Source organism: Drosophila arizonae, chromosome 2 (genome assembly GCF_054131065.1).
Source record: "Drosophila arizonae isolate 15081-1271.41 chromosome 2, UAZ_ARI_1.0, whole genome shotgun sequence".
Lineage (NCBI taxonomy): Eukaryota > Metazoa > Arthropoda > Insecta > Diptera > Drosophilidae > Drosophila > Drosophila arizonae.
In genome coordinates this window covers 23984509-24007977 of record NC_142922.1, presented here as the reverse complement: position 1 = coordinate 24007977, position 23469 = coordinate 23984509, and the positions used below count along the sequence as shown (strand labels likewise).

Below are 23469 nucleotides of genomic sequence, written 5' to 3'. Positions count from 1 at the left end.
AGCTGCAAAGCGCTGCGTAAGTATAGGCGTGTGCGTGTCTGTATGTGTGGGGCTGCAAACCAATACAGTTGCAGCCAGGAGAGAAGCATCTGCAGCAGTCGCAAAGCTGATGAAATGCTCAAATGCAAGAAAGTCGCTGACGTCGGACGACTGAAGATTATATCATAGCCCCAGCATAGTCGTGCTGATGATGATCAACAACATTATAATCATCATTATGTTGAGTGCTGCCTGCTCTGCCTACTATAATACCCCATGCGTCGGCCATTGACCATGACGAAGAGCAGCGCTAAAGCAGAATGTAAATAAAGCACAATAACAAGACAAGACGCGACAACAAGCCAAAACTGCACTCGAGCACTGCTCGGCTGAGAGATATCTCTTAAATTTTAGACTAGTTGATGCATTACCGAAGAAGCAGTATAAACGGGAATTCATCTATGATTTCTAATCTATCGGAGTCTAACATCGTTTTCCACAAGTTCTTTAGCCAAAGTTCAGTTAAGCATTTCAGAATTCTGCTTACGCCGCATCGTTTATAATGTCTAGTTATTGATATTGCCTAAAAGTGAAATATTAATGATGCACACTGCATTATTAAAGCCGCACAAGACAATCACGATCAAAATCAATGGACACCAGGCCATCTATTTGAGTGCGGGGTATGAGAAGACACAATGAAGACGCGTTAAAGTGCTTTATATATAGCAGCCGACCAAGCACTAAGCACAAAGTACCGACATCGACATCGACACCGGCTGTGGCTCTCGCTGCGACTGCGTCACTTCCCCATTTGGCGTGGAAAGCGGCAGCGGCGACGGCAACGGCGACGGCGTACAAGTCAACAATCTCATAATCAGTTAAATTACAAAGCAAAACAATGCTGTGGAGGAGCAAGTGGGGCAGCGGGTGGCATAACGTAAGCTGGACGTCGTTTGGCTTTAGTAAGTTATTTAGCCGACTTAAGTGGGTGTGGCCGAAGGGGGCGGAGCAGTGCCTTAGTTGGCCAAATATGAGCTGCAAACGTTGGTAATTTGTGCGCCACGGGTAACAGCAACGAATCGATACGTTTCTACGCCAATTTACGGCCCAATCAAATAAAGGGCAACGGGCGCGCTTTACATCATAATGATCGTCATCTATATCATCATCATCGCCAGCAGCAGCGCGAACATCAGCACAAAAGGCAGGAAGACAGCTCGCCCCCGTCGGGTCACTCACAATTGTTGACCCATTTCGTTCGGTCGGTCGGCCAGCTGACCAAATTGTCGGTTTATTGCATTGAATTAATTATTACATATGTTCCATAAGCACGTCCGACATGTGGAGCAGTCTCTCAGCTCTCACTCTCTCCCTCTCACTGGGCGCGGTGCTAAAAATAACAAATAACAAACTCGAAAACCATCGAAAAATTGAAAAGCCTAAAATAAAGCGCTGGGAAAAGCGCTGAAAAACGATGGAAAAAATATTGAAAAACTCCACAGCGAATGGGCGCGTTTTATACAATTTTGTCAAGTTGTTGCCCCGTCTGCAGCGGCCACAAAAATAGCCGCACAAATCTCATTGAGCGTTGCAGACGGCTGCACCATTGGCCACAGAGATGATGCAATATAAGGCACCGCAATTTGAATACACTTTATGAACAAATACAAATCAATGATTTACTCCTCAAGATTATGATTAACTTGGTAGATATCTAATTATATGTAAAACTTTAGTCTACAATGCTTTTACGCATTTCACATTTTACTATTGAAATAGCCCCACTCAAATGTGTATAGGTAAATTAGTAGAACACGTAAATCTCTTGGGCTATGCCTGTAGCACTGGACACCGTCATCATCTCGCTGTCAGCAGCAGCTGCCTGGAACTGTTCCAAAACGTTTGCCGAAGAAAATTTAATGCGGTCAGTGGCTTTTTGACACGCCACAAACTATTTTCAAATATGAATGTATTCAGAGTCGTTATTCATTACGCTTTGGTCAATGCTGGAGTTGCGTTGTTTTTGTTATTTTTAGCGCCGTCTGCAGAGAAGTACGGCTGGGCCTCACTTTGCAGCGCTTGGAGCATCCTTCAATATTTGAAGCACCAGCTGATGCTATATACTTTTTTTTTTCCTATCTTCTGTCGGACTTTTCTTTACCTCGTTGCGAGCATGGTGCTGTAAGCAAGAGCGGAGGGGTGGTGGTGAAGAGGATGATGAAGAGCTGAAGAGCTGTAGCCCGGCCAAAACTAATAAAACGTCAAAGCAATTTTGACAACTAGAGTTGTAGGGGCACAAAAAAAAGTTGTCAAAGAAATAAAGTTTTTCTGGTCTCGCCGTGTGCATCCAGGCACAAAGAAAATGAAATATTTGTGCTTTTATTTAAGTATTATTTGCACACACACATGTATGTACTTTATCTTTATCTACACACACAAATACACATCGTCAAAATAGAGGAGTGAATACCACTGAGTCACTCCTACTTCGACTTGATTCACTAAATTGAGTGATGATATTTCTATATAATAAAGCACTCAGCATATGGCTCGGTAAGTACTTCCAGCTTAATGCCTAAGCTTATCGGTTGTGTATTTTAAAATCTTTTTATTTCTAATTCCAAAAAAAGATGTTTGTAGGCGCAAATATTTTAGTTTTATCATTATATATAGATATATGTACATCTATACAAATTATTATATAAATATTTCAAATTTGATTATCATATATGTACACATACATATATACCTCAGTTGCAAGGCTAGTTCACAATAAATCAATCTGATTTAGAGACTGACTGCTATTATTTTTTCAACAATGTAGACTACGGAACGAATCAGAGCGTTGCATAGTTCACGTCGCAACAATAATACCCACTTCATAGGTCAGACAGACAGTGCGAAAAAAAAAGAAGTAAGCGCAGGCACTTGGCTTCAGAGCAGCTCTGTTCGCTGTGTAAAATTTTTACAAGCGAAAACTTTGTCTGCCAACAACGATGGGGGTTAAGCAGGGAGGTCAGAGCTTTCATTTCGCCATTTCTTTGCGTTATTTATGTATCTATCTATGCCTGGAGACGCGCTTCTTGTGGAGCTTCTGTCAGATCAGCTTAAAGCTATCAGATATGAAACTACGCCATTAAAGCCCTGTGAAAATTGCGGCTTAATGTGTTAAATTGCACTTAGACCTGTGCTAGCAAAGGTGGAAGCGAAGGCGAAAGCTTTGAAGGGGCGGGAGAATGGGGCTGAGGTTTGGGTAAAGCATGTCAAGAGTGATAAGCGCTCAGTTTATAGAGTAGTCAAGTGCTCATAAAATGTATACCTCACACTTGGCTGCGCTACCTGTGCATTTGTCACGCCTATTTTGCGCGGTTTTCGGTTTTCGGGCAACATGGGTTAAGTGTGGGCCCAAGTGCCGCTCATTAGCACACGCACACAAACGTATCATAAATATATACAAACATGTAATATGCACACACGCTGCGAGAATTCGAATGAAGTTGTTAGCGCTGAGAGGCCACTCGTTTTTTAAAGTGTTTTTCATTTTTCTAGGCAACCAGGAAAACCCAGCGGGTTGCCTACAACCGCTCTTGACCCTGGGCCAGCAGACAACAACAACAGCAACGACAACCCATTTGAGTTTATGACTTGTGCCATTTACACTCCTCATCTCGATTGAATGACTCAGGCCTTGTGTCCTTGCTTGCGTGCATTTGTAGCATTAAAGGACTTGTCGGCCCCTCACACGCCTCACACCCACAACACGCTAATAATATTATAAATGTGTTAGCTTCAGGCATATACATACAGAGATAAACACAAATATTTATGTCCTTGTATAGGGTATGCTTATTAGGCCCCTTCGAAATCCAAAATGCTCATATGAGCAGCATTACCGAGTTATCGGAATTGTGGTGTCTATGTAATAATGATATATAATGCTTTTTACCTCATGTAATATACATATAGTATTAGTAAACTCAATTTGTGTATTTGAAAATTTGTCTTGTATTTCTTAGAGGGTATCTTCTGATCAGATACTTCGCTGGGAGTAACATCCTTTTTAACAGCTTTTTTGGTTTCGTCAATTCAATTAAATTGCAGCCGTGTCCTTAAAGGGCGGCCTCCGAAGGATCTGCTGTGTGGTTAAATTTTAATGCTGCGGGCACAGCTCGAGCTTTATTAAGTAATGAAAATTTAATTGACTCGGGTCGCCACAAATTGGCCTCCAGCATTTCCAAGTACCGAGAACTTATGTCAATTCCTGAAATGTTCCTTCAATTTTAGAAGAGTTTTAAATTGTGCGCAGCTCGTTAAAGATTTAGCTGTATAATCGAAGGATTGGAGGGGTTCTCTATTCACAAAATGCAACGTATCATGAAAAAAATATCGAGCGTAGTGCAAATTATGAAAAGTACCTCGACCAGCGACATAGAAAAGTGGAAAATGCGCGACCGCAAAATGCAAATGAAAATGCAAAATATGAAAAGGCCGAGAGGGAAAACGGGTCTGGGTCTGGGTCTGCGACTAAGAGTCAGCTGTCGACGCTGCTCTTGAGCTTGAATGGCGACAAGACAGACGGCGTTGGAGTCACAAGCAAACATCCCTGCCCAAACACACACTCGTGCAGAGCGTCTGGTCCGGGACTGACTTTGGCTGTGGCTCTGACTCTGACTCTGGATTTCACTCTGGCAATTACGTCAATTGCGCAAACGTCCAAATGTAACAAACAAAACCGTTAAACTGAATTCCACTGCAATTTATGGCAGCTTGTAACTGCTGTGTTTTCATCTACCCTGTAAAGTGCAAGACACAAAGTGGTTTAGCTGTTGATATTGGGTATCAAAAGCAATCTGACTATAAGGTCAATAAATAATAAAAGCTAATTATGCAAGCAAAATCTGGTTATGTTAGTTACTGGTACACTCTAAAACATAAAGGGTTCATAAAATCTTAAGTATATAGGGTATAGCTCCATATATAATGTTCAGATTTTTCATTTTTATCGTATTTCAGATCAAAGGTCCGTAAGTTCAAACAAATTCGTCACGGTATATGAGTTTAGACTTCTTATAAATAGATTTACGATACAATAAAGCATAGTATCTTGAAGTCGTGAATATTAAAATTAGCGCACGCTTGCTTGGCTTTTCTTAGGCGTCTGATTCATAGCCAGTTCTAGTGAAGTTTTTGCAGTGTTGATGTTTGTTGTTGTTATTCTTTTACGTTTGCTTCTTCTTCTTGTTGATATCATCCAGAATTGTTGCAGACGTCGTGTCGCTGTCGGCGCTTTGTCTGCATAGCTCAGCCCATTGCCGTGCGATCCATTCAAGCCTATTGCCCGAGCTTTGGGGCGTGGCACAATGCGCATTGTTGTGCTTTCATTTCATAAAATTGTCGGCACAGGGCAACAAAAAAAAAATCGTAAAAATAACAGCAATGAACATAAAGCCACCAACTGAGAACTTTCTGTGCAGTTACATCAAATATTTAAAGTACGCGCTGACTTGTTGTAGTGTGGCCAATGCACACGCCCACCCACACACACATGACTTTGTAGAAGCTATTGCTCAGTTCTGTTGTTGTCGTTGTTGTTGTTTTTGTTGGAGTACAGCAACAGCCGCCAGAGCGCCGGTTATAATTTTCTCTTTGTACCCTGTTTACATACATCAAGTGAGTATATAGAGTTCGTGTGACAATAGGAAATGGCTTAGAGCTTTGAGATAGGAAATTCTTATGACTTTTAGTTTTTAATTTTTAAAAATATGTGAATTATATTCAATATTAAACGCTTTTTATGAAGTATTGAAATATTTGTAAGAAGTAATTTAAAAATGAATTAAATATAGAGTATTGCAACGTTCGTTCGACTACAAGGCTTTAGGTCTTTTTTTATTAGCTGCATTTTTAATTGGCCGCAGACGCGAAAGAGCGTTGGCAAACGTGTTTTTAGCCAACTCTACGTACATTTAGCATTCATTTCCTACGCAACTTTAAACGCGAGGTCAATTGTGGGCGTTTGATAGACTCACCTTTAGCCAAACATGGCACAGAGCGGCGACCTCTGCTTTGCAGCAAGTTAGTCAGTTATCAATGGCTGATAAAAGACGTACGCGGGTGGTTGCTGGCGGCGGCGGCGGCGCGGCGACTGCGGCAGCGGTGGATGCAGAAGGGACAAAAGTCACCCGGTTTGCGTTTGTGCAAAAACGAAAGAAATTAAACGATAATTTGTTGTGAGCGGCAGACGCGACTCCGACTCCGACGCCAACTCCAACTGCGACTGCGACGCTAACGCTGACGTTGGCGACGACCGTGCAGAGTGCTTACTGTCTCTCTCCCACTAGCTGTCGCCCTCCCTCACTGACTCGCTCACTCTCGTCGCGTTTGTTGGCTTGTGTTGTGTTTGTTGGTTTTGTTTGTTCCTCTCTGCTTCGCCTTTTACTTTACAACGCGTTGTTGCATGCTGCACATTTCACTTATTTTAATCATGAATGCATTTCATACACCGCTTTATTTTCAATTTGTATTTCACTGTTATGATAGCGGCAAATGGCATTCGTCTTGGTTTTATTCTCGTGTTTGCTTTGCACGGCTATCCTGCGTGGGCAAGGATATAATTTTCTTTTTCTTTGGTGGAAAGTTATAGGCATAATACGTGTTACATCTTTTTTCTCTTTTGCTAATTCAACGCCCAGTAGCCCAGCTAAGTTGTGCGTTGATTATTTTTTTCAATTTTCACTACATATTTGTTAGTTTTAAATAATTTTCACGCACCGCTAGCAAGCGCAGACACGCTCAAATTTTCTCAAATATCAACTAAGTCAAAATTAGTATGACCGCTCTGATCTTACCGAAAAATACCAGCTTCAACACAAAATTAGTATTTTTACGCGCTTCGCCACATGGAAATGCCTAGCAACATGTCGTTTAAAACTCTTCAATGTGACCAGCAATGGTATAAGAAATCCCAATTGCCTATTCTTTAGTGTTGAGAACGCTCGCCAGTTTGTAAGTTGCGTCTTATTTGAATTGCATTTGAGTCATAGATGGCGCTATCTGAATACTCGCCATCTATGGAAATATTGAGAAAGTATTTTTTGTTTTTGATGATATGGCATCACTCGATAATTTATTTGAATTTATTTATGCATATTTACATATTAGCCTTAAAGATAATGTAACCTGTAAATAAATATATGCAATGTTCATTGAGGCTCCACGGATCATGTTGTTTATAGATAATGTTTCTCAATTTGCTTATTGTTTAGGTTACTAAAGGTTGAAAATAAAACACACGCTTACATTTTAGTAGCACATGGGCTGATAATAAAGCAATAAAACCTATATCAAATCAGCTTACGAACATTTATGCCTAAAATTATATAAATCTTTGTGTCTATCAACTTAATCAATTCTCGATGTAATCGTCGGGCCACAAAATCAACAGCTTCATAAATATAAATGTTGGGAGATTGGTCATCTCTTTTTACCTTTATTTAACAACAATTCACGTTCGGCGATCAACGCGAGCGAAAACACTTCATAACTCAATAATTTGCGTGAGCTTTACTAAAATTACATAAGTTGTAACTGTAGTTCGTGCCGGGACGCGTTGTTTATTCTGTTGTTCAGATAGCTCTCTGCTGAAAAAGGCAAGTGTTGCTACTTTATCTAGCAAGAAATTTCATTTCATTACATCAATAAAATAGAATACGTTTAAATCATTTTTCCCTATATGCATGTACGCATTTACTCATTTTGTACCCATTTATTTTTGTGTTGAGTTGCCATCCTTAGGATTTTTCTAACGATTAATTAATTGATCGACATGTCGAGTCGGAGACCAGGGCTGCGCGATTCGCGATTAATACGAGCAAAAACACTTAAAAACTTAAAATTTTCCGTGAGCTTTGCTGAAATTATACTTTTTAAGTAACTTATAGCTGTAGTTCGTGCCGGGACGCGTTGTTCATTCTGTTATTCAGATAGCTCTCAGTTGAAAAAACGTAGTTGAAAAGCAATTGGGAGGTTATTTGTTAATTGGCAAATACAAGCGGTTGCAACGTACACTTAAGTAATTCTTATTAATTTCTTCTTCGACATGCAGTATGCTGTCAACCGCCTTTAAAACACGCCGGGACTCGACAGTCTTTCTCCATACGTTCCCAAGTGCACAGCAATATGTTTTCTAGTACTTCGGTTCCGAATTCGCGTTTTAAATGGTTCGCTATCTTTTGCCTTCTAATGTTCCTCGTGTACTATATTACCAATACTTATGACAGCCCAATGGTTGAGCTGGAATCGGGTAAAATGGAAATTAAAGCGAAAACTGTAAAAATTGACAGAATTGTAAAACATGCAATTCTCAACAAGACCGATGAGGGAGAAGAAGAAACAGTAATGCCACAGCCTCTGTACTATGTCGATAGCGCGCAGTGCAGAATGCCTTCTGTTGATCCCTTCTCAAAGGACGCAATGGAGATATATAAGCCAATGGTATTCGAGACGTGTACAAATGATTCGGATCTCATTAGACCCATCTTCGATTTCAACCGCAAGCGCTATGTGCTCCGGATTGATGAAAGTGTCGCAGCGAAGCTTCTCAATTCTAGTGAAACAGAATACAATTGCTACTACCAGGAAATAACGAGATATGCGGAGCACGACAGTTATAACGAGTAAGACTCAGTGGCATCACTTTGCGTACGATCTAAATTAAGATAACAATAGTTAGGGTCGATAGGCTGTTAATGTTCTGTGAGCACATGTTCATTATTGTTTAACATGCCACTACTTTTCTACTTTTTCTTAAATTCAGATACCAAAGTGAACCTAAATTTACCCTAACTTGCATCTAATATCCTGATTTTACTGCAGTAATAATCAAAATATTCAATATTCAGTAAAATTCACAAGATGTTTGCGATTGTTCATTGTTTTCCTTATTTATCTATTCATTTACTCACATCAAAAAAAAAATGTTCTCTTGTATATTTCCAATCTATTCTATATCTCAAAACATTAAACTTCAATTATGATCTCTAAAGCCTGCCACCGAGGAAATACTTTAGCCAACATTACGTAGTGCCGTTACACGTCCAAGGCATGATAGTGGGCTGTAGCGAAGTGGCCAACGATTCGAATGTGCTGCAGACCGATGCATTTGGATTCATTCAGCACATACCAACACCTTTAGCAGTGACAGTGGACAATGCTAAGGCGGCACGCCGGAAACCAAGTGTTATAATGTTCGGCATTGACAGCCTCTCGAGGATCAATCTGAGACGCACCATGCCCAAAGTTTACAAGTACCTAACCCGTAAGGGTTGGTATGAGATGCAGGGCTACAATAAGGTAATAAACATATATGAGATAAGTGTGATGTGTAAAAATATTTCAATATTATATTCAGGTGGCTGACAATACTTTCCCCAACCTAATGGCCATTCTCAGTGGCTATTCGCCGGACACGGCCAAAGAGAAAGTCTGTGATACTAATTATCACGGCTGCTTTGATAAATTTCCGTTCATCTGGAAATATTTGAAGAATGTAGGATACTTGACAGCCTACGCGGAGGACTCGACTGGCATGAACACTTTTAATTATTTAAAGCCGGGATTTTTAACACAGCCCACAGACTACTATTATAGACCTTTGCTGAAAGCCTTCGATGGCGAGATGAAAACTTGGAAATGCGAAAAATGCTCATTAACATATTGCATCGGACGACGGATCCACAGTAGCTACGTTTATGACTATGCGAAGGAGTTTACCAGGCGCTATGTGAGCGAGCGACCTATTTGGGGCCTATTCTGGTCGAGCAGTTTCAGTCACGACGACTCTATGATGCCTTCGATGATGGAGGATTTTGTTCTACAGTATCTACTCGACTTTGAGGCGGATCGTGTCTTTGATGAAAGCATTGTGATATTTTTCTCTGATCACGGCGCCCGTTATGGCAAACTAATGAACTTGGCCAGTGCTTATCTAGAGGAGCGTTTGCCCATGATGTTCATCTACTTGCCACCCTGGTTTCGAAAACAGTATCCGGAGTATGCTAAAGCCCTTAAAATAAATCGTAATCGCTTGACATCCAACTTCGATCTACATAATACACTCAAGCACATCGCTGAATTAGGCGGTGGTTCCAATTCTCCACCATTGCCCAAGGCTAACGATTGTCCCAGTTGTCAATCGTTATTCTATCCAGTGAATGCGGTTCGCAACTGTTCGGAAGCCGGCATACCCGAGCACTATTGCACTTGCAAGCCGTATAAAACGATCAACTATGATTGGTCGGATCGTATCGCTGGCCGAGTCATCGAGCGAATGAACGATTATCTATGGGCGAAAAATCTGAGCAGCCTCTGCCATAATCTCACTCTAGACTATATACATACTACGCAATTTAAAATCGGACTAGAGCACGATTTTCACGGAGAGCTACCACAGACGGAGACTAATGTCTATCGCACCAAGTTCAAAGTGAATCAAAATAGCGCCGACTTTTTTGCAACTGTCGTTTACAATAATGTCACCAATAGCGTGGATGTCGATGTAGAATCCATCAGCCGCACAAATTCCTACGAAGAAGACTCAACCTGCATTCAGGATAAGATTGCTAAACTGTATTGCATATGCTTTTCAGATCTTAAATCATAATCCTGCATACTGGTCCAATCGAAACTAGAGACTTAAACCTATGTATAATTTAGTTTATAATAGAAAGCCATTATCAAATTACTAATTCCTTAAAAACGCATAGGTCTATAAATTAGATTTTGAGACTCTAGGTCTAAAAAGGTGGGAGATATAACTTGAAAACTAACAATAAACTAACAAATATTGGTAGTAGTTATCCATTTCTAAAAACAAACTCGATCCGCTCTTATATTTTTATACGGAATGACAGATGGGCAGGGCTAAATCAGCTCAAGCTCGTTGTCATATATATATATATATATATATATACTCTATGGCCACGCCTCCTCCTCCTTCTGCCTGTTAAATACATTTTAGAAAACCAATATGCCCTGAACTTCTTGAAATGGGGAACCCATTGATAATGAAAAATTAAATCGAAAGTAAAAGTACAAAACCTCATTTCCGCATAGTGTTTTAGTAAAATGCATTTTTCATGTATGGACGAGTATAAATAAATGTTGAAGATACTGGAAACACACTCGTGCGAAGGGATACTTTGAACAAGCTTATTAAATTATATTCGATTAATTTCGTACGAAATACGAAACTATATATCACCAAGTTACTAAGAAATTGATATTATCTTCAGGTGTTCGTTCGTTAAAAAATTTTCAAAATAAAAATTTTATCTATTTCATATATTAATAATTTCATAGTTATTTTTCTTATCTATGAAAGACTACTCTTCTCTTTTATCATATGACATATGTATTGAATATTTATTACATATTTTTTTACCTTTTTCCATGCGAAACGTTATATACATATGTGTATCGTCTATCTCGTTTATTTATATTTTACTTCAGCAAAACGTGCCCAACTGCGGCACATTCTTCTCAATGAAGTCGTGCGGGTCGCAGCAAAAGGTGAAGCCTGATTCTTTATTAGGGATGAGCTGCAGTGATAGAGGACACGCCACCTGACGGCAATTCGGTGATGGGATCCTCGAGTCATGGATATTGTTGTAGGTGAGAATAGCTAGGCAGGTGTCAGCGTCATCGGTAATAAGCTTGTACAGCCATTTGGGCACGGGATTACTATTGCGTGCGCCCAGATAAATATCTGTCAGCTGACCTTGGCTGTCCGGCAACTGGAGTACACCTAATACACCCGTGCACACATGGAGCGCCGGGTAGAGGTCGTTTGTGAGCTGCTTGCGTATCCAGAACTCGATCGTTTTCCAATTGCTGCGATTGATGCTCCGGAACTGAGCTACAATATTGATGTACTTGAAGGTTTGACGCATATATTGCTCAAAGCCGAAATCCAGAGAAGGTGCCAGATGGCCACGATCAAAGGCCAAATCACGCGGAGAGTTCATGTAGGACTGACTTTGACCGAGCAGCTCCTTGAAGCGCTTATATATGTGCTTGTTTTGGAAAGTGGCGGCCGCAGCAGTGCTAATGATGCCATCTGTGGTGAAGGCCTGCGCAGGTCGACCGTCTGCAAGAAACGTCAACATAAGGCTAGAATCGCTTTGGAGATCAGCTTATTTACTCAGTTTAACGGGATAAACTAAATGTTTGACAAAGTGCGCTCTTTGATTGGCAGCATCAAAACAACTTCTGTATATCTCCAGAAACTCCTCATCGTTCAGCTTATAGCCCACACGGTACGTGGTATATGGACAATGACTATCAACGACTACTTCCACGGTTTCCTTTTCCGAATTACTGCAATTCCCCAGGGCCGCCAGCGACGGTTTAAATCGTCCATTGGGCTGGCAAATGATGTCCGCAATATCCTGGGAACTGCAAATCATATTCAACTTTTGGTGGGTGTGCACCACGTCCACACGTAACGGATATTTCCGGTTATTGGCGCTAAATGCGAATATGCGATTTGTCTGAGATACATCCGCAGCGCCAAGTTGGCAATCAGCGCCAACTCGTGCAACAACTGAAAACAGCTTGTTTTATGTAAATTTCAATAAAGCTTATTCAAGTTGAATACTCACACAACAGCACAGATAAACAAAGCGTTTTGTTCATCTCTCGGGCTACACACAACTGATGAGCGCTTGCTCTTGATCTCGACTGTGAACCTCAAAAAGACCCCGAGAGGAAGTAAATTAAATACAGAGACCAGCTGAATCACTAAATAATACGGTAAACAACCGATAACGAAACTATGCGACACACAAAAATAAATGTCGATGCATTACATTTAAGAGATAACATTTGCATATATCTCTCTCATTAGTTCGGCACGAAGAGAATGTTGACTTTGTATTGTTGAACTTGAGTTGACTCAAGTTATTGTTCACATTTATTGTGAGCGGGGTATTTTCTAGTCGACTCTCTTATTTATTTTCTCATCATATCACCCGTTTGCACTTTAAGCTTCTCGTTCGCGTGTCTTGGCATTCATAAATTGCCAATTCAATGTGTCGTCGACACTTCAGAGCGCGGGTCATCGCTGATAAGGGAGACACGGCAGGGGGTTGGGCTGCGTTGGCTCTTAGCAGAGGTGAGGCTGACGCTGCAGCTGCGACTGCGGCTGAGGCCGAGGCTGACAGTCTGGTTTTATGCATAGAAAACGCCAAGCCCCTCATTGCTTATCAGTTTTTATTATCAGAGCTCGACAAGTGGAAATGTCGGCTGTGCTGTTTGTTTGGCTGCCACATTGAAGCGCACACACAAACATAGCTGCTACCCCCACCCCAAAGCAGTTATGAGTGTCATAACAAAGGGGTTGCCGTGCAGCACACATACATTTTTAAGCGGCGCTCGCTGTGTGCATTGCATTATATTATCAGCACCCATGCAACTTATCTAAAATTGAATCTAAGGTGTAGCGAAAAAATGAGGAAAGTGGAAAGAAAGCAAAAAAATAATATAAAGTAATAAGAAACGCGCACTTGAAACTATTCGCTGGGTCAGCGTATCTCAGCTGTAAGGGCAGCCCAGTCAATCAAGTTTCTGGGACAAGCAACCGAGTGCAGGCAACTCTTCGAGCTGCGAGTGTGGCGCTTGGCACTTGATTTGTATCTGAGCAATAAGAGTATTAGCTCGACATCAGCAGAAGTACTAAAGCTAAGATTAAGTATAATATTGAGAACATTTTATGTAAAATGTTGAAGTATTTTATTTACTCAATTAAATTGTAATTTAAATTGTAAAATATTTAACCCCAAGTTCACCAACCAAGAGCGAGCTACATTTATTTGCCAGCATGTGGCATCGCCTTAAAACGGGGTCAGGCGAACTGGCGAGAGCTGCTTTTTGGCACTTAAATGCATTTTTATTTCACACATATTTAGCCACAATTATTTGGGTGTATTTTATTGCGGCATTGCAGTGCTGCCATGGCAGTAATATTTTATCGCATTCCAACGGCAAGTAAATAGTAAATCGTGTAGTTAGTCTTAAAACTTAAATATTTTATATCTATGCAAACCAAACAATAAGCTCAACTCAAAGAGCCTTATGAAAAAAGTTACGTTTTCTTGAAAGTTGCAAATTTAAGCTTTTACTTGAATAGTCTGTCTACTTTGTAGAACTGTACGCTTTATGTATTGCCGTCTGTTGCAAACATTTGAAAAAGAAAAACCATTACAGAATGAAGTAAATATTGCCACCACGAATTCGAGACCGCCGAGGGAAGGAAATATATACTATATATGTATATATCAAATGTAGTTCTTTTAAGCAGCATTGACTATTATTCTAAAGCAATAATAGTCAGCATAAAAATACATAGAGTGAATGTGTCTAAAGTGGCCAAGATTTCTTTATGCGACTCTAACATAGTTCTCTTTTCCATCAAAATGGAACATACTTAGAGAAAGGAAACCATTCCATATCCAAGTAGACAATGGACAGAGGATTTGTTATGCAGATGATTTTGTAAGCAACCAAATAGACATTAAACAAACGTTACGTGTGCTAAGGGAGACAACAATGCCTTTGGCGTGCCTCCTGGGAGTACGAGCGATGTGGGAGCCGTAAATGCAATTTTCAGGTAATTTGAAGGCATTTCAACGGGCTTTTATGAACGTCAATTGTGCTACATGAAATCATAGAATAAATGAGTACTGTGTTTGCGAAAGATATATTAAAATGACCAATAAAAATAAAAATAATATAAAAGGCAAAAAGGCAACTAGCACTATAAAGCAATGAAATCAACAGGCCGACCACAAGCTGCCACATAAATGAAATTATGCCGCAGGGCAGAAAGTATTTTCGAGTGGGTGGGTGTAGCTAAGGCCAGCACACACTCACTCACAGGCACTCACACACATTTATAGGGGCATTCGAGTTGCGTGTTTACAGCAGAATTACAACTGTTAGGTTTTATGCGTGCTCAATAGACGCGAGTGCGTCCAGGACGCGCAAAGTTATGCTGCAGTTTTATGGGCAAGCAAAGCGACGTACCCACTGTCCACGCCCACACAGACAGACACACTCCCAGTAATCTCACAGTGGACGAATTAAAAGGCAACAGCAGCGTGGTCAGCTGAATAATTTATTCAATGTCTGCTTTTAGGCGCACCAAAGAGCGACAGCAACAGCAACAACTGGCACTTTATTGCACACCCTCACACACACAGACACACAAAGACACACACCTTTGTTCCAACAGCAGTTTAAATTGCCACTGCCGTAATTTATGAACAGCCACAGAATGACCATTTAAAGTCCGAAATTCTGAGGTAATCAAATGTTCTTGTTCTTTATGTTGTTGTTGTTGTTGTTGTATTTGTTGTTATGGCTTCAAGTCATACGATTCATGAAAATTGATTTGCTGAAAACTGTGTTTGTGCTTGCCTTAACGGAATTAAATTGAGATTTTCATAACTCTTAAATTATTTGCACCTGACGCAAAAATGTGAAAATAAAAGGCTTTTGAAAGCCAAAATAAAATATCAGTTTATGATTTTCTTTGAGCAAATACCTGCAAATATTAATATACCCTGTAGATACACAAATGAACAAACCGGCTATATTAAATTGTTCAGACTTAATATTCGACCATACTAGATACTGGAAAGCTGAATTAAAAGCTTTTGTCTTTTCTTAATGATAACAATTATGTATGGCATATATAGGGTATGACATATTTAGTCTACTTAAGTCTTTTTTAAGTTTTAAAGTATTAAGTTATTTGACTATTAGTCACAAAGGAAATAATTTCCATTGAAGTCATTTGAAAGTCAAAGTTTGAATCATCCTAGGCCTGGTCCTCATCCTCCTAAATAATTCAAACTGTTAAATAAAACATAAAGAAACTAAAGACTGAATAGCTGGCAAACAAATGTTACACACATACAATGAACTCTCCAAAATGAAACATACTAACTAGCCAGGCCCTGTCAGAGCACTAATTGGAATGCATGCATCAAAGCAAATGTGGCCTATAGTTGGGCAGCAATTGTAACTGGTTTTGTGCACACACAACATGAGACAGAACCAATGGGATATTACTATGTAAAGCCGTGTGCATTGTTAGCTTTTCACATTTGCACATTGGCAGCCTGCTTTCACGAGTTGCTTGCGAGCTAAGTCCACACAAAGTATTGTGCTAACTTTAATGGCTTAGTTGGGCCCAACTGCGCCAGCATAATTTATTTTTACTCAAAGCGCATTATTCAGCTCCGATTTTAAGCCATGTTTTGCATATGTTTTTATTTGTGGTCGAAAACACATTCACTAGCATTTGGTTTTCACATTGATTTCGCTCATGTTGAACAAGCGAACAGCAATAACAATGAAAACACTTGTTAGTTATAATGTATTAAATTGTCATAATGTCGTCGAAAAGCCACACAACATTGCGTATACGCAATGCGCGCATCAGTGTGCGAGTCTCTGTGAGTATTCAATAATATAAATTTATATGTGCCAGCTAAGTCCCTTAACGGCACTAAGGACATGCCTTCTATGGCCCACAGAATGGCGGCCAAACTAATACATGAACATACATCACACACCCACATACAGGAGCTTAAAGCGTTACGTGCTCTGCTCAGCGTTGGCCCATTGCAGGCATTGAGCCCAAGAAATTTGTGTTTGTATTTGGCAAGCAGCATTCGTGGCCAAGTTTAGCGTTAAGGCAGACCATCTAGTAGAGCTAGTTGCAGCCGTTCGCTCTCTGTGGGCCCCAAATGTGCGGTAAGTAGCGCTTAAAAGCAGGCCAAAACAGGCGTGTCTTTAATAGCCTTTCAACTCGCACGCATATTCAAAACATTCACAATCTAAATGCACATATATTTATAACAGCCCACTTGAGCAGTGCGCTGTGGGACCGATAAAATCCTTAAACAAGGATTCAAGTGGTTCAGGCCACGCGTATAAATTGCTCATGCAATGTCGCTAAACGCTTTAACAATTTCATGCGCCAAGCACTTAACACGACCCAGAGGTCAAAGGGCATGCCAACATGAGCCATGTTTGACAAAGCTAAGCCATGCCAATCTTCTCAAATGCCGTGCTTATGGGCTTGATAGCAGCCCAGAGAGATAAAATTATGTATCGCTTAGTTTTTTCTGCAAAGTGTATTATTATTTTTTTTTTTAATAGCTAACCTTTCTTCTATTACTCAATGCTGCTGTAGTATTTAACGATTAATAAGTTCAGTTAATGTTGCGCGAAATAACCAGGAAAATGAGAAAACTTTTGCATTGCTTTGGCCCAGGCTTAGCGCTAAGATTTATAAATGACCCGCGGCATTTAGAACAAACAACATGTAGGCGACTCAAAGTCGATGTCGCAAAAGTTAAACAAGCTGCGATCTGGCCGCATTTATCAAAACAACTTTTTGGTGGATTCAAAATGAATCCGGAAGTCAAGGAATGATTTAACTATCGCTTTAAATGTATATATGTATGTGTGTATATTTAACCCCATATACTGTCTTGCGTATAATATTTTGAGGCAACGTGTCGTATGCGCAACGTTACGTATTATTATTTATTGATTTTATACAGACAGCTTGGGCTTTTGTGTCGTAGCAGCAGCTGAGACTCTCTAACTGTGGTTAAGGTGTCAGCATCAGCAGGTGGCATAGTCGAGGAACCCATGGCAACTACGATTCGATTTGACATTTATTAATTTTTGTCGCTCACATGTCAGTCAATATATCACTCGTATAAGTGTTTAAGCTCCAAAGCTCTCAGCTTGACTACATATGCGCAGCGCTTGCTGGGTGTATTTTATTAAGGCAAATATCATCATTAGGAACACACACACACACACCTAATAGCACCACATGAAATGGCGCTCAAAGGGAAGCAGCTCCATTACATGCCTGTTTGCATAGCCTCAATTTGAGGGGCAATTATCTTGGTTGTAACTTGCCAAAAAGGGAGCTAGCAGCGGATAGGCAGACAATTTGATAGACAAAGCAGGCAAGCATGTCCTGGCACGCTCTGCACACTATCCTTTTGCCTTTGCGCGCGCCGTTAAGGAATTACGATGATTTGCATAATTTTAGCGCACCTTCAATGGCAATTGAGGGCCTCCGTTGCCGTTGCCGTTGCCGCTGCCGCTGAAGACGGCACAACAAAGAGCGCTTTCTACTCGACTTTTTGCATCTATATATTTTTTTTTTCGCTGTGTCTCTGTATATGTGTGTGTGTTTATCTGGCTTGATTTTATGCTGCCTCCGTTCTTCTTCTGTATTTTCTCTTTCTTTTTTTTTTTTTGGCCCAACAGTAGCCTACATGTTTGTAACTGATGTGCTGCGTTGCCCCTCAGCTCGGATTCAGTTTTTCCAGTCTTTTATCTCTGTGCCTGATCGAAATTGCTTTTGTGGTTGCTGCCGCTGCTCAGCTCGAGTTGTTTTTATTGTTGCTGCTGTTGTACTTGTTGTTGTTGCTGTTGCTGTTGCTCTTGCTTGATTTTTCAAGCATGTGTGCAGCTGTTTCGACGGCCTTTTTCGTGGTTATGCTTTTTAGGCCATTTTGCAATACTTTGCCTTTTTTGGTTTAGATATTCATATCAGCTACTATTATAGCTATTTTCCGCTAAAACTCCAACTGATTGCCGCCTTGTGGCTAACACAGTCAGCTACAACAGCCGCAATGTGTTTATACCCTGCAAACCGCTGTCATCGGGTTCAATGTGTTTCACGATACAATGTAAACTAAATAAAAGAATATTTCACATGAATAACATATCATAGCTTAATATTTAACAAATAAAAAAAAAAATAGTTTATTTTTGTATTTTATTGCTTGATATCTTATAGCCAACCTAACCCTCACTGATTTTGTTTGTGTTTTTTCCCACTTCCTCCTCTTGAATTTTATTTGGGCAGCAATTCAGATGCAAATTGCCGCTGATTTGAATATAATTTTTAAGTTGGCTATTTTTAAGAGATCCAATTTGGATACGCTTCCGATTAGTGGATACCCTTGAGTTAAATAATCCATGAGGATTATATTTATGGCGGCAGCTGCAATTAAATGATGCCATAGGAATTTCCATTTCCCCATTCACCAACGCAATCACTTATACTTGATAGATTCAAGTATTTGTATGGCTCATATGTTATATGTATGTATGTATGCACGTGTGGGTTAGAGTTTATTTGTATATGTAAAACGTTTTAGCGCTTCTTGTTGGCTCGTGGCGGTTGCATTTCCCGTTGGTTTTCAATTGTAAATATTTATTTGTACATTTCCTTGTGCGCTATTTACCCACTTCCGATGTACACACAGACGGGCAAGACATTTCTAAGGGTTTACGTTTTCATTTTCACTCGGTAACCACTTTTGAGACCAACTCACACACATACACATACACACACACACACATGAGCTGAGTAACTGCTGACCCAGACTCTAGTGTGAATGCAATTGCAAGCTACGACGTTTCAGTTTCGGGTTTTGGCTTTAGTTTGACTTGTGCAAATATTTTGCAGCAATTTGCCGTGACCCTCTTGAACCAAGGCCCACTGGGCAGCCTGTGGCACGGCTCTTGAAATGAAAATCGTAAATGTCCTATTTCGCTTGACATATTTATATCACGTCTTTAGCTTTTCGATTTCACACAATAAAAATGACATCTACAAAGACAGAAAATCTCAATATTCAAGATTTACCGATTGCAGCTTCAGGAACAAAATAAATAAGCCGATTAATATTCGTCGCTCGACTTACGCTAAATGTAATCAATTTGTTGTTAAACTGCAATCCATGTCAAAGGGACGATAGAGGCCGTTACAGATTGTAGCATCAGCTAAATGAATTTACTTTCATTAAACTGAATGCGTCATTTAACGGCAATTTAAATGGCCAGGATTTTTATTGGGCAACTGTATGAATATCACAGCGTTCAGAAATATCCAAGAGCTATGTGAACTGAAGGATTTGCACTTGCAACCGGCGATGCTGTGAGGCGCATCATAAATTCTTAATGGCTTGCCACGCATTGCAGCCAGCTGCTGCTCTGCAGCTGCAGCTGCAGTTGTAGTCGCATTTAAAATTCAGTTGAAATGCAAAAATTCTCGTATATTATTTCATTTTTATCTTTTATTGCAATCACAACGCATTTCAATAAAATCTCTGCATGGAGATGACCGTAAATATGTCCAAGCGAATCGTAGGCCTTTCGCATTAATAATTACTTGTCGCAGCACTGCCGCTGACCCCTCACTGTCTACGCCTTCGTCTTTCTGAAGCTGGTCATTAACACTTGGTCCGCAAGAATGCTTGATTGGAGCGCGAAACGCCACCTGGGTCGCTCTTACACCCACACACACACAAATTCTCCATTGAGAAGCCTTGACATGCCTTTAAAGTTCATTTTGGCCGTTCCTCTTTCTGGCTATTTCGCTTGCTTCGACGATAAGCAACGACCAAGCATGCTCGATAATGGCGGTGAAATTAATAAATTACCAACATATTTGTACCACAAATTAATTACATTCTTGTAGGTATTCTGACCCACTTTAATTGTTTTCGATTGTTTACTTTCGGGTGGGCAGGCTTGTGATGTAAATACACGATAAAATATGGTTAATTAAATTCACGTTTGCTGCAATTGTGTGAACCTTTTTGAATGCCCCTATTGATTGCATTGAATGATATAAATAAATCTGTTTATAGAAAGTATCCTTGCATTTGGATTGTAAACAGTTTGTCTGTGGAATTCTTAAGGGGAAATTAAATTTTCTACCTAATGTCATTCTGCCCAATACAAATTTTCTTGGCAAATAGTCAAGCAGCACTTAACCTAGTCTAGCACGGCTAATTTTGAGCCGGACACACCTGATGCTCACCTTAGTTGTTGTTGCTATTTGTGTTGGTGCTGCTGTTGAGCTGCAGCCTTTGTGTCGACACGCCTCTGGGTCGTCTGTCATCATTAGGATAATTTATCATGCGGAAAATCTTGCATGTCCGAGTGGCCGCCGTCAGTTTTTGCCCTCATTTCTCATACACCGATTGCAATTTCTTAATAAACGTTTTAATTAAATGAAACCTAAAAATCCAGGCCACTGACACACAATTAATTTAATAGTAATATTTAAGGCAAACGCATAGTTTGCCACTTTATGACAGCCGCATATAATGTTGCATGTGGCAGCTGTTGCCCGTGCTGTTGCTGCGCCGTCTGCTTTCAATTACTGAAGTAAATAAGTAATTTGCCTTTAAATGTGTATATACTAGAGCCTTTATAACAATATTGCGAGCCATTAATTAAATACAAAAGCTCCGCGATTATTGCGTGTCATGAGCGCGACCCGCCCGACGTACCTCGCCTTTATTCATTCATTCATTCATGCCCTTGGCCCGGGGCAGGAGACCTGCGTCAGTCTAAGGACGCGGGCAAAGGCGAACGATGCAGACAATTAATTGTTGCGTTGTGTATTCATTTTGGCTCTTTCAACATTTCATCTGCACTTGTCAGCCGCTTTTGTCATCAGTCGGCCCGGCCCCCTCCCTCAACCCCGTATAGCTGCCTTCTTATGATGAATGAGTTATTTCACAATGCGGCTGCGCTGCACCAGAATCTGCCACAGAGCGGCGCCGTACCGTCTGCCATCAATTTAATCCGCTGAGTATTAAGACACTTTCATGCCATTCAAGTGCAGCTCAGGCTTCAAGCTGAGTGCGACTAGAATCGCTTAGTTTTATAATGAGCTTACCTGAGGCACTTAAGCTCATATAAAAATAAAGCAATTAAGACTTATCTTATTTTTTCGATTTCTACAGCCAGCTATACATGTGTCGATGTACCTTCCAATAACCGAAATAATGACTATAACATTTTCCATGTGTCTTTACATTCGTCAGTTTCACATTTCCTCATAGCAGCCATGTGAGCAAGTCATAGAAATTGAAAATTCCGATTATAAATTGCTGTCAGCCAATTAATGTCAAGCGCCGTGATATGATAAGTGCGCCTGTCACTCAGTCACTCAACGGATCAGTCCCCCAATCACACGCCCATGAAGCCAGGCATTTGGATGCGCATATTCGATTAGAGGAATCCCAGCACACGTTCAGGCTCGGCTCGGTGCGGCTCGGCCCTGCTCGGAACTTTTCCAATTTATTATTTCATTTATTTACCAGGCCAACTTACAAATCCCTCATTCCGAACCATTTTGACCGACGCATTGCGGAAAAAGCGTGTGTAAATTATTGCTCACAATTTAAGCGGGAACGATGAACAAAATCTGATTTAAGTTCACGTGAAAATCTGACAAAGTGCGACAGCTGAAATCCCATGGGAATTTGCATAGTAACGCTATAAACAGCGTGATGCAAAGAAATGAATATAAAGAGCTGATCAAATATCTGATTTAACTGGAAATATTTTACCAAATTAAATGGAATTTTTATGCATATAATTCACACACTGTTGGTCCGTAGCTGAAGAGAAATGCACTACTGACTGTATATATTGCTTGTAAATTTTTAATTTTTTTTGATGCAAAGGGAGATACACAATTTAAAATTAAAGCGCTCAGACGTTAGATTGAGGTCCGATGCCTAACACAGTGATTGAGTCAATTTTAGAGTGAATCCGCTGGGTGCGCATAATATTTATTTGTGGTTATTGCCGTGGGGTAGACCTACCAGGGTGGCAACAAACGAATTGGTTCATAGTTTTGGCGCTCCGAGCGTGTCCAGTGTACAATGAGCTCTTTATTGGCTTGAGGCGAGGCCGCATGCTTAACAGACTGCGGGTGCTGTTGCTTCCTGTTTGGCTGCTGCATCTGTTGCACTTTCGCGCTATTGTTGGCCTCTCGTTTCAGCGGCACACATTTGGACTCTAGACCGAAATGGACTTCCGTTGCAATACAATCTATCCTATCTATTGCAATGCCTTAATAATGCACTCACCCATCCTAACGCGCTTGGCTCCCATAGTATTTTTGACACACTTGTCGAACTGGCGGCGACGCATTTTGCCTGGCAGAAGTTTTGTACACTTATACAATTAATAATTTGAATACACATGTGTTGTCCATATGATTTGACTCAAAATGCTTGGCAATTCATGACAGTCGAATAATTCACACACTGCTTGACACACATTGGCCTACTCAGACACACACACACACACTATTGTGATTCTTGAGGGACTTGTTATACATCCATCAAATTGAGCATTGTTATTATTCAAAGTACTTACATTTACACTTGAGCGCAAGAGCAATATTCTAGCTAAGTGCGTGCGATACTTGTTATCCAGTGGTTTTTTGTCATCCAAGAGAGATAAAGAGCAACAGCGCAAAGAAATGGCGGCAGTCAGATACAAAAGAGAACTCCGCAGTTCCTCGCTCACACCCACACTCACACATACAAAATCCATTAACTAAAGTGTCAATTT

The 23469-nt window shown here is 40.4% G+C and overlaps 4 protein-coding genes across 12 annotated transcripts in view; 1 reads left to right on the top strand and 3 right to left on the bottom strand.

Moving 5' to 3' along the window:
• Positions 1-6823, bottom strand: part of LOC108621753 (uncharacterized) — a 35007-nt gene extending 28184 nt beyond the window's left edge. For 6 of the 7 annotated variants that reach the window (XM_089461747.1, XM_089461749.1, XM_089461746.1 and 3 more), the window contains exon 1: positions 6012-6822. The gene's annotated coding sequence lies outside the window, so the exon portion shown is untranslated. Of the gene's footprint in view, positions 1-6011 lie in introns of all 7 variants that reach the window. The other variant, XM_089461750.1, reaches the window with a different exon arrangement.
• A 976-nt stretch (positions 6824-7799) lies between these two features.
• On the top strand, positions 7800-10856 carry LOC108609482 (uncharacterized). Of its 3 annotated transcripts, none has more exons than XM_089470564.1 (4): positions 7800-8201; positions 8262-8657; positions 9027-9333; positions 9392-10856. In XM_089470564.1, exons 1-4 carry the CDS (start codon positions 8161-8163, stop codon positions 10640-10642), a joined length of 1995 nt encoding a protein of 664 aa, XP_089326690.1. In that variant the 5' UTR covers positions 7800-8160; the 3' UTR covers positions 10643-10856. The 3 variants fall into 3 exon arrangements, with proteins under 3 accessions (XP_089326690.1, XP_017856694.2, XP_089326699.1); XM_089470573.1 differs by having other exon boundaries at positions 7801-8053; XM_018001205.2 differs by having other exon boundaries at positions 7800-8657.
• Positions 10857-11369: 513 nt separating this feature from the next.
• LOC108609341 (salivary endonuclease-like) lies at positions 11370-12846 on the bottom strand. Its single transcript, XM_018001114.2, has 3 exons — positions 12642-12846; positions 12182-12583; positions 11370-12127 (listed from the first exon to the last, which is right to left on the bottom strand). Exons 1-3 carry the CDS (start codon positions 12673-12675, stop codon positions 11487-11489), a joined length of 1077 nt encoding a protein of 358 aa, XP_017856603.1. The 5' UTR covers positions 12676-12846; the 3' UTR covers positions 11370-11486.
• Positions 12847-22532: 9686 nt separating this feature from the next.
• Positions 22533-23168, bottom strand: LOC108609342 (uncharacterized). Its single transcript, XM_018001116.2, has 2 exons — positions 22980-23168; positions 22533-22908 (listed from the first exon to the last, which is right to left on the bottom strand). Exons 1-2 carry the CDS (start codon positions 23041-23043, stop codon positions 22709-22711), a joined length of 264 nt encoding a protein of 87 aa, XP_017856605.1. The 5' UTR covers positions 23044-23168; the 3' UTR covers positions 22533-22708.
• Between the last annotated feature and the right edge of the window lie 301 nt (positions 23169-23469).

Bases quoted from the DNA above. Each gene is read 5' to 3' on its own strand.
- LOC108609342 (XM_018001116.2), bottom strand. From the start codon at position 23,043: ATGCGTCGCCGCCAGTTCGACAAGTGTGTCAAAAATACTATGGGAGCC. The intron at 22,909-22,979 runs GTGAGTGCATTA...ATTTCGGTCTAG, and splicing joins AGCCAAGCGCGTTAGGATGG to AGTCCAAATGTGTGCCGCTG.
- LOC108609341 (XM_018001114.2), bottom strand. From the start codon at position 12,675: ATGAACAAAACGCTTTGTTTATCTGTGCTGTTGT. The intron at 12,584-12,641 runs GTGAGTATTCAA...AGCTGTTTTCAG, and splicing joins TTGTTTATCTGTGCTGTTGT to TTGTTGCACGAGTTGGCGCT. The intron at 12,128-12,181 runs GTAAATAAGCTG...CGTTTCTTGCAG, and splicing joins AGTTTATCCCGTTAAACTGA to ACGGTCGACCTGCGCAGGCC.
- LOC108609482 (XM_018001205.2), top strand. From the start codon at position 8,161: ATGTTTTCTAGTACTTCGGTTCCGAATTCGCGTTTTAAATGGTTCGCT. The intron at 8,658-9,026 runs GTAAGACTCAGT...TGATCTCTAAAG, and splicing joins GAGCACGACAGTTATAACGA to CCTGCCACCGAGGAAATACT. The intron at 9,334-9,391 runs GTAATAAACATA...TATTATATTCAG, and splicing joins AGATGCAGGGCTACAATAAG to GTGGCTGACAATACTTTCCC.